Here is a 14,632-nt window from a genome sequence, read left to right on the forward strand (position 1 = left end):
TCAAGGCCATTTTCTTCCACTATGCTATAGGTGTCTAAATCTTTTCTCCTGGCGTGGGCAGAATTAAGGCACAGTAATTTGATTTACTAAACAAACAAGTTAAAACCTACAAGTTCAGAAGATAAAATCTACAAATTGAAAATGTAAGAAAACTACACTATTGTTATACTTCTGTTTTTAGATATGTTGTTATTGTCAAACAAAATATGTTTGAGGTAATAACAAAACTCTGTGCACAGTACATGAGTTGTGGTCCTGACGTTTTCATTTCCTAGGCCATGTGAAATTGCTGCTTCTGCAGGGAGTAAACATTTCCCCTCTGTAAAGGACTACATCATGTAGTAACTAATACAGATCTAGGCCCATTGTAATATGTTGCACAAAAGTTGGACTAGATGAATTTTAAAGGTCCCTTCCAATCCAAACTATTTTATGATTCTATAAGGTCAGAGATAAATTTTCTTAAAGAATAACATATCAGCTTAGAGACAAATCCTAGCACTCAGCACAGCTCAGCATGGGAATCCAAAGGCAAAGCATCTTTCTGCCCAGCTAAGCCGTGTGTTAGTAACGCAGATCTATCTCCAACTGTGCTGATCTGTCCCTGTGTGGCACAAACTATTCAGCTGTATGGCACAGGAAGAGACAAAGCAGGAACTGATTGATATCAACACGTTCGGTCACCCTCTGAGAGCTTTCATAGAGAGAATAAAACTGAAAAGAGCCTGGTATGAAATCAATACAGTCTGTAAATGTAACTGCAAGGTGAGAATAAGTATAATTATGGATTCAAAATGAGGCATTATGTCCTTAACAGAACATTTTAAAAACATAAGTCAAACTAACCTTTCTCACAGGCACAAGGTCTGAAAGTCTGAGGGGTAGTAAACCAGAACCAGAAAATATGGCAATATAGTATGATGGATAAATTAAAATTATTAAATGTGGTCTCTTCAAGGAGAATTATCTTAACAGGGTTTCTGGCCTGTTATCTTGTTTCTGCCAGCTGTCATGTTCTGCTGGCAGCTATGTGTTTATGTATACGAATTTATAAAACATATATGAATAGAGTTAATAAAAGGTTTACTACATGAAATAGCACATATCTAGTGAAAGAAGCATCACCAAACAAAAAAGAGAGGAGAAAAAGAGGAAAACACCTCAGCTCTGCCAGGGAAATTATCTCAGGCCAGTCAGGAGGTGCTGAGCCAGACCATAATCTCCACCAAGAATGCTGCATGCAGTGAGGGGCAGCTGCAGGACACTGGTGTCACTCACTCATGGCAAAGCGCCACCTAACTCAAGAGATGGAGTGAAGTTTGAGCAGAATTCATGAGCTAAGGCAATTTAGAGTGCACCTCCACACAAAGGTACAATACACATTTTCAAATCAGCAGTATTCAACATGCAGCCTCCTCCATCTGTATTAACCAGAGAAAATTTAAAGTAAGCATTTCATTACTAGAAAATAATAGAGGACTTAATGCAAACCAAATGAGAAGTAGGGCAAAGAAAATCAATTTCTCATCAACTGTGGGGCAAAGAACTTTAAAACAAGTTCACATATTTTCTAATCAGTACCAAAAAACAATGTGGTTCCTTTGGGCTAAACTGCAATGATAGAGCACCAATTTTATTATAGAGAAGACTTAAACTTTTATTGGAAAGGTTGTGAAATAATAAGAAAATCCTGTGCATTTTATAACTTATCCCTCAAAAGCAGATAGAAGGGGCCTTTGACATGACACTAGTGATAAGTGTATTTTACTGTAAGATAGCTAATGCCCTGGGCAAACACAGCAACAGCAAAGGGTAAGAATAATTTAAAATTCTTTGCACAGAAACTGAAAAACTAATTGTGACATGTTAGCTCAAAACAAGAAAGGAATTAATTACACTGCAGATGGCCTGAGCAAAGGGAATAGGTGACACAAAAGGAATTGTGATGAGATTACAAGGTATATCAGAACTGTTTGATTAATCTCCTGTCCAGGGAGTTTTAAGAAATAGACACTACAGAAGACTCAAATTAGAGAAGTGATAACCACATACTTCCAGACTTCTGCTTCTTCTGCTTTTAACAGCCTATCTCTATTTTATCAAATGATTTTACTGTTGAATAATTTTCACATCCTTTAATTGTGCTTCCTTGGGCACCGTGATATATGTTGTGTCTCCAGAAAAGGGTGTTTCTCAAAATGCTACACGCATCCCACTCTGACACTCTCCTTTTTAGTCACAGCTCCTTCTGTTAGAAAATTCAAAGTAGGCTTAGGTCTTGAGGAGATATGGTGTTTATTCAATGATCACTTTGGAGTGTTTTTAATTTCTTCCCTACTCAAGATGCTGTCACATCACTTTCCCTCTATTCATCTTTGGGAAGGTCTTCTCAAGAATTTGGAAATTTCAGGTGTGCCTCATTCTTGTTCTGCTTCTTCCTGTAACATCCACATCTCCATGGTATTTGGGACAGAGCTGAAAAACTGACAAGAAAGAACAATTCTCTGCTGTGCTCCCTGTATTAAGCACATATGTCAGGCTTTTGATACAGGGGTGCTAGCTGTGACCTGTGTGGGAGGGGGCATCAAGCTGCCCTGTGCCAGTCACAGCCATTTCCAGCCAGCTGTGACACCAATGTGTGACACCAGCTGAGAAGTACTGAGTCTAGGATGCAGGATAAATCTCATATCTTGGTCTGTACATAGTGGAAGTCCAAATGCATGGTCCAGCTGCCAGCGGGATGGTGCTCCAAAACACCCACAGTAATCGAGGATGAAATTTCAAAAGAGCTGATCAACAAACACCTTCAGGCAGAGCTTCTAACTGACTGCAGAGTATGCATAGATCCTATTAAAAGCATTAGTTTTGTTGCAGAAGGTGAGAGTACAGGTGTTTGAAAACAAATGGTCCTCAGGTTTGAAGAAATGCTATGAGTGCTGGAATATCAGCTTGGTGTTACTGTGACCACAAATAAACAGGCAGTGGCAACTTCTTAATGGGAAGAAAGCAGCTGCAGCAGGAACACAATTGCCTTGCTTCTACTTGGTAAAATATGCATTTATTTTAACATCATATTAGCTGATATCTGTTGCAAAAATGAGATTAAATCAATTCTCCCAAGATTAGGAAGCAGAAAATAAACATAGTCTCTCCTCCCCTACCTGCACATCTCAGTTTTTCATTTAGTAATGATGTCTTGTCATTGTTAAGATATCACCACTATAACTATGAGCACATTTTTATGCACAGATGGTAAGAGCATGCCTTATATATTAGCTAACCCACAAGATAAGCTCTAGACCTTCCATGGCCACAGTAGAACTTGGTGAAAAGCAGCAGTGGGAAGCCATTTGTGCAGTGGGCTACACAAAGCACAGGGTACAGGACCTCCTCTGCCTGAAATACGTGGACTGCTGCATGTAGCCAGCAACAACAGTTGACATAAGCAGGAGCGTTAACTTAGGTGCCCACTTACCATTAATTAAGTGATATGAATAAGCACTGCGGCCAATAAAGATCAAGTCTTTAGGTCTGACTTGTGCTCAGAAGTAGAATTAGCACTGTTTCCTTCCAGTGCTTTCCAGTACATGAAGCTTATTTCCTTTTGTTTTAATTAGCAGGGAGAAGCCAGCACCTTCAGGTTTACAAACAAATGAGTATGCTGATGCCCAGCTTCAAGAGATTGTCAAAAAACTGCGGGAAAGGGCAACAGTCTATAAGGAAAAGTTGAAAGACCCAGTGCTGTCCTCCCCTGAAGGCAGTCCCACAGCTTGTAAGTAACTCCAAAAATAGCTGTGCATTTGTTGAGTTAAAAGATGAAAATTATTTTGTGGGAACAGAAAAGTACTGTGATAAAATTTTCAGGTAAGTGTATGCATTTACCCACTGAAATCAATAAGTTTGTGCCATTGTAGTCAATTTATCCTCATTAGTCTACAATAAACCAGATCCTTAGGTATGAGCTGCCTTCAAACTGCATCACTAATGGATTTGGGGAAAAAGTCTTGGACAATGTCTAGAATCATCCCTGTCAAGAAGTTTTATGTATTTGAAAGTAGATCCCAGATACGGGGAGAAATCTGAAACATATGAAGAAACATACATTTCTTATGGGTAGATATTAGTCATTCTGAGATTAGAAATACTAGGTAAAAGTAAATAAAATTTTTGCCATGGCAGCAATCTTCCAGATACACTGAGGACTCTAAGTACATGCTTCAAATAGAGCAAAATCATCTGAAATTAAACATTTATTTTTGACAAAATATGAAACATAAACCCAATATTATATTCCCCTTAAGAGCAAGGTTTGACTTTTTTTTTTCCTTTTCACAAATAATTGAGTGTGGTGATTTTATATTTTTACTTTTTTACGCACTGTTTATTGCTTAACTGTTTTTTAATAAGCTGGAAAAAATAGTGCCTGAAGTATTATAAACTACACCAGCTGATAAAGGAATTACTTTACAAAAAGGTTTCTTTGCTCATTTACCTCTTTGTAGAACTTACTTATATCCTAAATCATTATAGATCCCGTTTGCCAGTTTGTGGCTGGGACTGTGTATGCTACTCAGAGGTAAAGCCACCAGAATTAATGGGACAAACGTGTGGTTAAAATTATCAGGCCCAAATATGGAAGAACTGGGCTCAAACGATTGCCACAAGACTTCTGTAAGGCCAGACACATGCAAACCCATGGCCTTCACATCAGTTTCACCTGCTGCATCTTGCGTATTAGTTCTCAAGAGAGGCGAGAGATCAGCCCACGGCACAGACAACTTTTCTTATCTCCATCCTAACGGCATGCAACAGTCACGTAAAGACAAATGCCCAGTTGCATTAATGAATGCTGAATTATGAATTATCTATTTCTTGTCAGGCTTTTATGTCATTACTTGTGGGCACTGTCCAAGGAAATACAGCAATATATATGTTGCACTCTGTAACGTGAAGTGCCCTGTTCTTGATGGAAGATGCACCTGATTATAACGGTGGAGATTTTATTCTCCAATCTGTTTTCTAATGCATTCAGTATTATAATGAACTGTAGCTTTAGTCACTGACAAGTGTTTTTAGAAGAGTTTTTAACATGATAAGGCTTTTGTACATGTTCAAACAGAGTGTAGTAATTGAGCCTTTATTAAAATGTCATCCTTTGGCATTCTATGTGGTATTCAATGTGGCTAGCACCATCAAAGAAGAAGCCTCCACCCCCACCAAAAGAAGAAAAGAAAGAAGAAAAGAAAGAAGATGCAGAAGCAAAGCCAGAGGAGGATCATTACTGTGATATGCTGTGCTGTAAATTCAAAAAACCTCCACTGAAAAAATACATGCAGTACCTGAAACTACCAGACAGCATAGACTCATACACAGGTAAATTAAAAACTATGCAATTGAATGGGGTAAAGGAGTACTGAAGTCACCTCGTGTTACCTAGTACCTGTGAGCAACTATAAGATCCACATTCCAGTTTGCAACTCAGAGATCCTGCCCTAAAGAAAACATATTCCAAACAGGTAAAAGACATGAAAAGTGACAACAGCTGTAAAGACGGTATGCACAAAGCTGGTAGGCAAACCAACCACAATTAAAGCCCTGGTCTTCTAACTCTTGATGTCAAATTTGTCCCATTTTAGGGCCAAATAATTATTTAGTCAGTAATAACATACACCAGCAGCATGCAAAATATATCAAGTTTATTCACATGCATTATTAAGTTCTATATGATCTCTATTTTGCAAATTCTTTGTGTGACTCCTAGTTCCAATCTATATAACTTTAGTAACCTGTGCCATTGAAAAAGGGAGAATGGTAGATTGCTCTGGGCAGAAACAGTCCCAGAGATTGCAGTAGAATAAATATGTCTAAAATAATGAGAAAAGATCCTAAGTTCATGCCTGTACCTTCAATGTTTTTTCTTTCAGATCGCCGTTACGTAGCATGGCTCATGCTTGTGACAATCGCCTATAATTGGAATTGCTGGTTTATTCCCCTTCGCTTTGTGTTTCCATACCAAACCCCAAGTAATACAATATATTGGTTTACCATCGACATCATTTGTGATATCTGCTATCTGTGTGACTTACTGGTTTTCCAGCCTCGAGTGCAATTTTTAAAAGGTGGAGATATAATAGTAAGTATTGGAAGTAGGATTTCCATGGGTAAGTAGTTGTGAGTTAAAGTACACTATAGAAATTCCCTCTAAACTGACACATTTTTTTCCTGCTGTGTCAAATCTATGTAACATTTTCTTATTTACCAAAGGATACTTATGTTCTTCTTCACTGACCTTCCTTTATCCTATACTGGAAGAAGAAAATGTATCCATTGTCTACAACCTAAAAAAAAAGAAAAACAGATTTGAAAGTAAAAGCAGTCAGAAAAGGCATAAAGCTCTTTCTCACCAGAAGAAAACTAGTGCAGCTTCACTGAAATCGGTGATTATATGACTATGTACTCATACACGCATGAGTTTGTGTGTTTGTGTGAAACTTTCAGCTTTCTATTTCATCTTGTGCAAGAATCATAGCTGAAAACCATGTATCTTCTGCTACAGCTGGAAAGGATGGGTTTTTACAGATTGTGAGATTGTGGGGTTTTTGCCAAAATCAGAGCAAATCCATGTAACTTCAGGATGCTTGGAAAATAATTTATTTGAGATATTTAGTTTTGGGAAAATACGTATATTCAATTTTGCTTCTTCCTACTATTTTTGTGTTATCTTTTTATAGAAAAATGCAAAATAAGACTCTAAGCAAGTATCTGAAAAAAGGTAAAAGCTTGACCTTATCATATCAAAAGGACATCTAGAACATTAACTTTTCTTTCAAAACTTCCCTACTTTTTATTATTTAACTTCTTATAGAAGAAAACCTAATGTGGGAAAAAATTAGTTTAGATAACTTCAGTGTGACACTACTGTACTCAACAGACAGAAAATTAAAAATTATATATCCACAAATGTAATTTGGAACTAGCTTAAGTTCTGTGCTTTTACATAAAATTTTATACATTGTGCACACAAGACATTACTGATTCCTTTACAGAAGAATCTCAGATAAAACTGTGCAAATATATTTTGGATAGATATTAAATGCAGTGCAGTGTAATGTATTTTTCCATGCCAAGACACTAAGTAACTGGCAATCTTGCCTAAATCGTACAAAATTCAAGTTTTATGAATAAGGTTAAAAGTCTAATGTAGGAAGCTTACTTTGTATTTCTCTTGAAGTTGTTGGTAAAATTCAGAGATTTTAGTGCATGGAGAGATCATCTACTGCCTGATCTCCTGCATCTAGTTTAATGCTTAAACTGGTAATAGTGAAAAGTAGGCATGGAAATATCCTTAAGATTTTAAAGCTATTTTTAAAGTGTCCCTGGTATAAATAGAGAAAGCATAATAATAGCTACATTCTTTAGATAGTTGTGATTACTCTTTCTTATTAAGGTATTAGCATCAGTCCCCATGGAGAGAAACATTAAAATAAATAGCTAATAATTACTAATGAATGCAATGTTGATTATTATAATGCTAATAACACTAGCATTTTAATGCTATCTGTCAAAGAGCTAATTTTGTTCAGCATCATAAGAAACATTCTTTGCATTTTTCTTGGAACTACTAAAGTCAAATAGAGACTTTGGTCCTGAAACTGAAGGGGTTTGGATGGAGCACCAACAGGTACAGATGTCTTGACAGGGAAGATTTGTGGGAAAAAAGTAACAGGTTTTTCTACACCAACAGCCAGACCTTATTTTTTCAGGTATGTCTAATAAAATCTGGTCTAATGTAAAATGATCTAACAAAAGTAATACTTCCTCCTACAGATATTTCCCCACTCATACTTTTAGAGCACCAGTAATATAACTGACATCATACTTACAATCAGAATATTATTTTTATTATTGTCAAGTAGCAGAGGATCATTCTTGATATTCTGTTCTTGACTATGCCTTTTTCTCCTTTCATTATCATTGTAGTCAGACAGAGCAGAAATGAAGAAATTCTACCACAGCTCTATGAAATTTCGGGTAAGCAGATCCTGTGTTACTGATGTCAATATGCAAGTTCTGGTTGTAGGATTGCACAGGATTTTTTTTATTCACTTTAAAACAGTGTTAGTTTAAGAACATTGCCAGAAAGCATTGGCTTTCAGCTCATCAGCTGAAGATTGCCATCTTCATAAACAATGTTTAACTGTAAAACAGAAGAATTCTGAATGTAATTATAAATATTAATTCTGAATAGTAATCACTTAATGAAATACAATTAATAAAATTATCTGTTTTGACACATTTGACACTGAAAGACAATAGCACAGTTTGCCAGAGATTCCTTAAACAAAATGAAAAGCCTTGAAGTTAGAAGATGACTCTATGCAGAAAACTCTTATGCATGGTACTGAATAGGTCACCACTCACACAAGTAAGTAAAAATTCAAACTAAGATTTTGATGCTCATTACACTTTGTAAAAACAAAGAAGCATTTGATTTAGAAAAAACTTCCATTTTGTTTCTAAATACTGTTTTTGCCAACAGATTATATGTAGTCTGTTGTATTCCTGATACACATACAGTTCTGTGACACTGGGCCCACACCTCTGAAAGCTCAGTTATTGCTCCCTCCTCTTCTGTAAATACTTTTGCACCTGCTTTGTTTCAGAGTTAAATTTGTCTCAGTAACTGTGATATCACTGCTTACATACTTGAGGTTAAGCTATCCAAAATTGCAGGATATTCACTGTACAGGCAAGTGAGTAGGACAGAGCCAAATTTACAGTAGGAGAACTAAGTGGATATGTATGGTTTTATTTTAAGTTCACACCTGCAGCATGTTTAGTGCTTTTGGCTTCTGCAGGAACTAATGAGAGTTGAGTGTTCTCACCACATGAAAGGTATAGATATAATCTGGGAATTTGTCATATGATTAAGTACTAATTAACAGATATTGATATTAAAGCACTTCTGATTAAATTTTGCCTCCTCTTAGATGTCTCTGAGAGAGGGAGAGAAGCCCTTAAAGGCTGATTCTCTTCAGTCAATTTTTTGGTTAGCTTTGTTTTTTTCAGAGTTCAGGTATTAACTGCATCTTACTGACATGGAATAAAAGGTCAGTGCTGCAGGTTAGTTGCCGCCAACACAAGTTATGTGTCTCAGGCAAAAGGCATTTCTGAACACAGTGAGATGAAGCCTACAGGTCCACATCTCTCTTTTATCACCGATATCAGCAACAAAGCAAGGCATCAGAGGGTTTTTTAAAAGGCAAAGCCAAGTTTACCATATCTTTCCTTCTTTCCAAAGAATTCTTGGAAATAAGAAAGTAGGCAGATAAGAGTAATAATCACAGAGCTGATGTACTGCAGGGAGATGTTGAAAATCTTAGTGATATGGGAAGCAGAAGCATCTAAATATTTTTTTTTTTTTTAAAAAAAAGGGACAACATTTGCTGGAAAAAAAAAAATCCAAACCTATCCTATGATGAATCTGTTGTTTGGAACACATGGCTCCTGCAGGTTGCAAGCAAGAAGTCTAATTCATCATGTTTCCCCAGATTGCTTTAGGCAGCCTGGTTTTAAAAGCCATAAGACTGCTACAAAGTGCTTGTGGAGTCCTCACCTCACTCACCAGCCACGTGCCTACCATTTTAGTATTGTCAGGACTATAACTGAAATAACAATGTATCAGTAATCAAATAGCTGAGGTGCTGTTAATAATCCCCATGAAACAGATGAAGATCTCAGGCATGCGGGATTTAAAAGCAATGCAGAGCAAAGCTGTTGGTGTTTTCAAAGAGATAATCTTGCCTCCCAGTACTTGGAAGTTACAGACTTACCATGCTGACAGTTCGAATATAATAGTATACTCCAGCATGATTCCATCTAAGTAGGTTTTTGACGGCAAGTAAATGCGTTATGATTATTGTGAAGTTTAAATTGACCTCTTTGTTCTTCAACAGCTCGATGTGATATCAGTGTTGCCGTTTGAAGTTTTATATTTCTTCTTTGGATTTAATCCAGCGTTTAGAGCAAATAGGATGCTAAAGGTAAGATCTGTGTTAGTGTGTGTGTGTGTTAGTTACCGCACATAAATGTTTTTACAACCCAATGGAAAGTTGTTTATAACATTTAGGAATATGAAATATAAAAAGCAGACAATATTTTCAGGTAAACTACAACGTCAGTAAACAAAACAAAAAAAAAAAAAAGTGCAAGATATAATCTAGACAAATTAAGCCCTTACTCTCTTATTTTTCTTCTGACTTTATCATTTCCTACTTTCAAAAGGTGTGTTGTGATTAAGGCTGGTTTGTTTCCATTATTTAAATTAGATTAACCTTTAATTACCTGTTTAGTTTTCAAACATTAAAAAAATAATTTAAGATCACTAATTAATGCCAATGTCTTTTCCCCTTCTGTTATTAATGTCAGGTGCTTAAAAGCAAGGGAGGCAATTTTAAGGACAACATAACCTATATACAGCATATTTAACAAGCATATACCCACTTTTGTTACTCATTCTAAAGACATCTGGAGTTGTGCAATGAAGGGGCTGAGAAGAGATTAGACAACAGCCCTCTCCCTATACTTCATGGTACCCAGCAGGCCACTCTGGCTAAATATTTTCCCCTTCACACAAGCAATATGTTGATGAAGAATTGGCTTTCACTTAAAGTTGGAGGGGAAACAAGAACTCTGAGAATAAAATGAGGGTGCTCTTCCCTTCAGTTTTCAACAAAACTTAAAAATTCCATAAATCAGAACCAAAACAATACGACATAATGAAAAGTTAAACAGCACCTTATACTAGGCAAACAGACATTTATTAGACAAAAACAAAGAAAAAAGTTACACTAAAATATTAAGGGCTATCACTAAAGGCAAACTACAAATAATTAACAGGAGGAATTCAATACAGCATCAATTATTATTACAAGGTATCATCTAGTATGTGGTAGTTGACATACATGATCACTTACTGAGAATTACTGGAATTTCAGAAATAGTAAAAAGGGATTTTTATGTGTGTTATTCTGTTTGATAAAGATGCCCAAGCAACTACATATGTCTGAGGAATCAGAAGTTGTTCATCTGCAGTAGTTTGACCTAAACAGCCAGGCTATTTCTGTAATCAGATTAATGGGACACTCAACATCAGAAACACTCTTTAACTCAATTTTCATCTTTGCTTTGCAGTTCAACTTATAGTTAAATGTTTAAATAAAGTCTACTGAAAAAGCCATTATTTTCAAAATGCATATGTGGACTAATGTCAGTACTATTAGAAAAAGATGTGTGGTGAAGAATAGTGATTGGATTCCTTTCATTTGTTTTACATTCAGCACAACACATTCTTTGAGTTTAATGATCGTTTGGAAGCTATCCTGGACAAAGCATACATCTACAGGTATGTGCTTATTAAACTCTTGTAGCATGCAAAGCTTGGCACAGAAAGCATTTCATTTGATTTCATGGGTTGTCAATGAAGTACTGGATAGAATATGATACATCTTTAACCGTTCAATTTAAGACTTTTAAAAATATTTGTTTTTATTGTAATCATTAGAATAATAAATGTAAAGCTTCACTCACATATGAAATCTAGCTCAGTTCAGCTGCCCTGGTTCAGGCAAAACTGAGGCTCTTGTTAAAATTTAGCAGATCACATCAGAAGCTTCTTTAGTGAAAGAACTAAAGAATGGTTTCTTTAGGCTGCTAATAGCAGTGCCAAATCCTCAGCAGCTGTTTATTTTTACTTAATAAGAGCCATGAACTTGAGCCTGTGTCAACATTTTTCTTCAAACATGCTCTCACCATGAACCTGGCATATACAGAAACTTGATCCTCCACTGCATTGACTAAACTTGGAATGGAAATCAATTCAGCACAGATCTGAAATTGTGATTATAACTGTTGTCCACTGCACTATGTTCTCACCTTCTGCATTGATTAGCAGAATGTTGGATTCAACTCAATCATTCCATGTGTATGGAAAGTTTCACAGGCCCATCAGCCAGTCAGTGATGCTGCTAAGACCCAATGAACCCATCTACTGTGTCACCATTATTGTCACCTACTGTCAGTGTCATCAGACTTAGTTTATCCTGTGCAATTGCTAAGCCAACAGTTTTTATTGCCCTGTCCCAGTTTTGGCCATGTATTGTTCCTGTGTGCTGCTGAGCACGAATGAGAATCTGTTGTTTACCATCTTATTCTGTTTCAGAGATTATTGGACTTAAATGGTATACTTGGTACTTATACATTGCAAATACCATATTTTATGAGATTTAGAAACTAATTAAATTTGAAAAGGAGGTTGAAAAATCATCTCTGTCATATTTTCATATACCTGTGAAATAAAACCTACAAGTTTGAAAGTTCTGTTAAATTATTTTTGAGATGTTGACCTCCACAAAGCTCATTCTTATATTACCCTCTCCTTTCACCTACTGAAGAGTCTTTTGTGGGTTTGTATTATTTTTCTTTTTTTGAAAAAAAAATCTTTTTGGTACAAGAGAAGGTTTATCTGAATTCCCACACGATGAAGAAATTGCTTTTCTCTTTCTGAATCACTGCCTTCCTACCATCTCCAATTTCTAATCTCATTAAAAAGAATTATTTTCTTCTGCCTCTTTTGTATTTTTTAACTTTTTTAATGTCGAGAACTTTTAAAATTAATTATTTTCCATATTACATCCGTTATGTCGTTTGCTTTGGAGTCATGATTCAATGACTTTTCTGTATCTCCTATTGCAGTGAGTACTGGGAGATACAGATTTTTAATATAGATGCATTTGAATCAAGTAATTAGTTTGTATGTAACAATAATGTTGTGTGTATACGGACTTCAAGGAAATGGGAACAAATTAGCAAACCCTTTTTCACTCAAATAGGCAGTTTTGCAAGGAGAAGAATTTCACACTGTATGAAAGTATGGAACGGGAAATAATTGTTTCAAGGGCAATTTGAGAATGTGTGTATCTTCAAACAACCCCAGCTTTGAAGGATGTGATGTTGATTTGTTTGTCAAAAAAACAGATAAGGTGCTCATTTAGAAATGCTCCTGGTCACAGGCTCACTCACATTTTCCAATATTAAATCACTTGCAGAATGTAAACTGCAGAATGTAAATATTACAAATTGAATTCATTACCTACCACATACATAGAAAAACAGAAGTAAAGCACATGGACTTCAATATTGCTCAGCATATATAAGGTTAGCAGTATTGATGCTTTATTATTGATAAGCTTTCCCATCAGTGCATTGCTAAGGTTTGTGGTATAAAAAAAATGCCTTGCATGCTGTGTTACCAAAATGTCATATTTTGCATTAGCAAGAACACTTACTAAATGTGTCATGCCATGCCCTAATACAATGCTTTAAAACATACTTCAGAAAACACTGATTCTCAATTTTTGAGGTGTTCATTGGTAAAAAACATTTATATGGCAGAGATCTTTTAATTGACTGGCCAAAGGCAGTAGAGGAAGGAAAATTACAAACGGAGAAGAGAGTTAATTATACAGAAAAAGAGTACAAATGGGAGCTAAAATCTAAAAAAGACAGGCTGTTTGTGCAAACTACGGTATTTTATTTGAATATAGTAATGTTATTTTGATCTGAGATCCTGGTACGGTCACCGTTTGAGCAATAAGGCACCAATTAACTGCATAATGTCAAAGAAATTTCTACACAGCAAGTGTACGTGCCTGGGTGGATTCTCTTCTCAAACTCATTAGTTTGAGTTTGTAGGAACAGAGCTAGCAAAAGTTACTACATCTTATTGTGGCACATTCAATACATGCCTAGAAAAATATAACATATAATGCAGCAAAAGCTTCCAGAACCTTTACTCAGACCTCAGGAGCCCACTTGTGTGGATTCAAACTTGTGCACAAGACCAGTATGGTAAATATTGCAATTTGAGTAGATCAAATGAACTTATCTGCTGCTCTCAACAGCTTGCAACCCTAAACAGAGCTGTCCTGGAAGCACACCAACATTTAAATGGACAAGTGGCATTCATTTGTCAACATCCTAAAGAAGAAGGGTACATATAGGTAGATTGCTTAATGGCACAGAAAGGCAAAAGAGGGCATTATCGTATCAAACAGAAAGCTGCTTGGTGCTTAAGTAATTCATTGGTGTTCTTCAAAGAGCTGGTCATAATCATAAGAACAGGGATTAGGAATGATGTAACTCCTACTGTAGCCAATAAATCATATTAAGTAGTGGACCTGCTGCAAACTTCCTTGCACAGCTGTGGTAAAGTGGTTCATTTCTGACCTCAGACAGTTCTTGGCTTTGATTAACAAGTTTAGAGCCTATCTTGAACAGTTTGGCAAACACTTTAACCCCTAGCCTCATTATTATAACTTCAAATTTCTGTAAATATTCATAGCAAATTAAAGAAATGGATTATAAAGTCCTCAGGGAACCATAATTTAGGAATTACCCGGTGTCAAAGATTCTGGGAAAGATATTTATTTGACCTTGGACAAACGTGAGAGACGGGTAACTGCCAGATATTTTTTTAACAGAGTCAATACAGGTGAGGAATTGCTTAGTGGACACCTAATATAAACATTTTTTGATGAAAAAAAGCTATGGGTTCCATATTAAAAGGAACAAA

General features: G+C 36.0%; 1 protein-coding gene across 1 annotated transcript in view; it reads left to right on the forward strand.

Annotated features, from left to right (window-relative positions):
* CNGB3 (cyclic nucleotide gated channel subunit beta 3) overlaps positions 1-14,632 on the forward strand; it is a gene marked incomplete at both ends in the record, with an annotated part of 59,898 nt that overhangs the window by 25,270 nt on the left and 19,996 nt on the right. Inside the window, 6 exons of the mRNA XM_082046277.1 lie at positions 3,621-3,772; positions 5,188-5,373; positions 5,925-6,133; positions 7,981-8,031; positions 9,957-10,043; positions 11,340-11,404. Coding sequence (XP_081902403.1) covers positions 3,621-3,772; positions 5,188-5,373; positions 5,925-6,133; positions 7,981-8,031; positions 9,957-10,043; positions 11,340-11,404 — 750 coding nt within the window. The remainder of the gene's footprint in view (positions 1-3,620; positions 3,773-5,187; positions 5,374-5,924; positions 6,134-7,980; positions 8,032-9,956; positions 10,044-11,339; positions 11,405-14,632) is intronic.

Source organism: Streptopelia decaocto (genome assembly GCF_964273445.1).
Source record: "Streptopelia decaocto genome assembly, chromosome: 2".
Classification (NCBI taxonomy): domain Eukaryota; kingdom Metazoa; phylum Chordata; class Aves; order Columbiformes; family Columbidae; genus Streptopelia; species Streptopelia decaocto.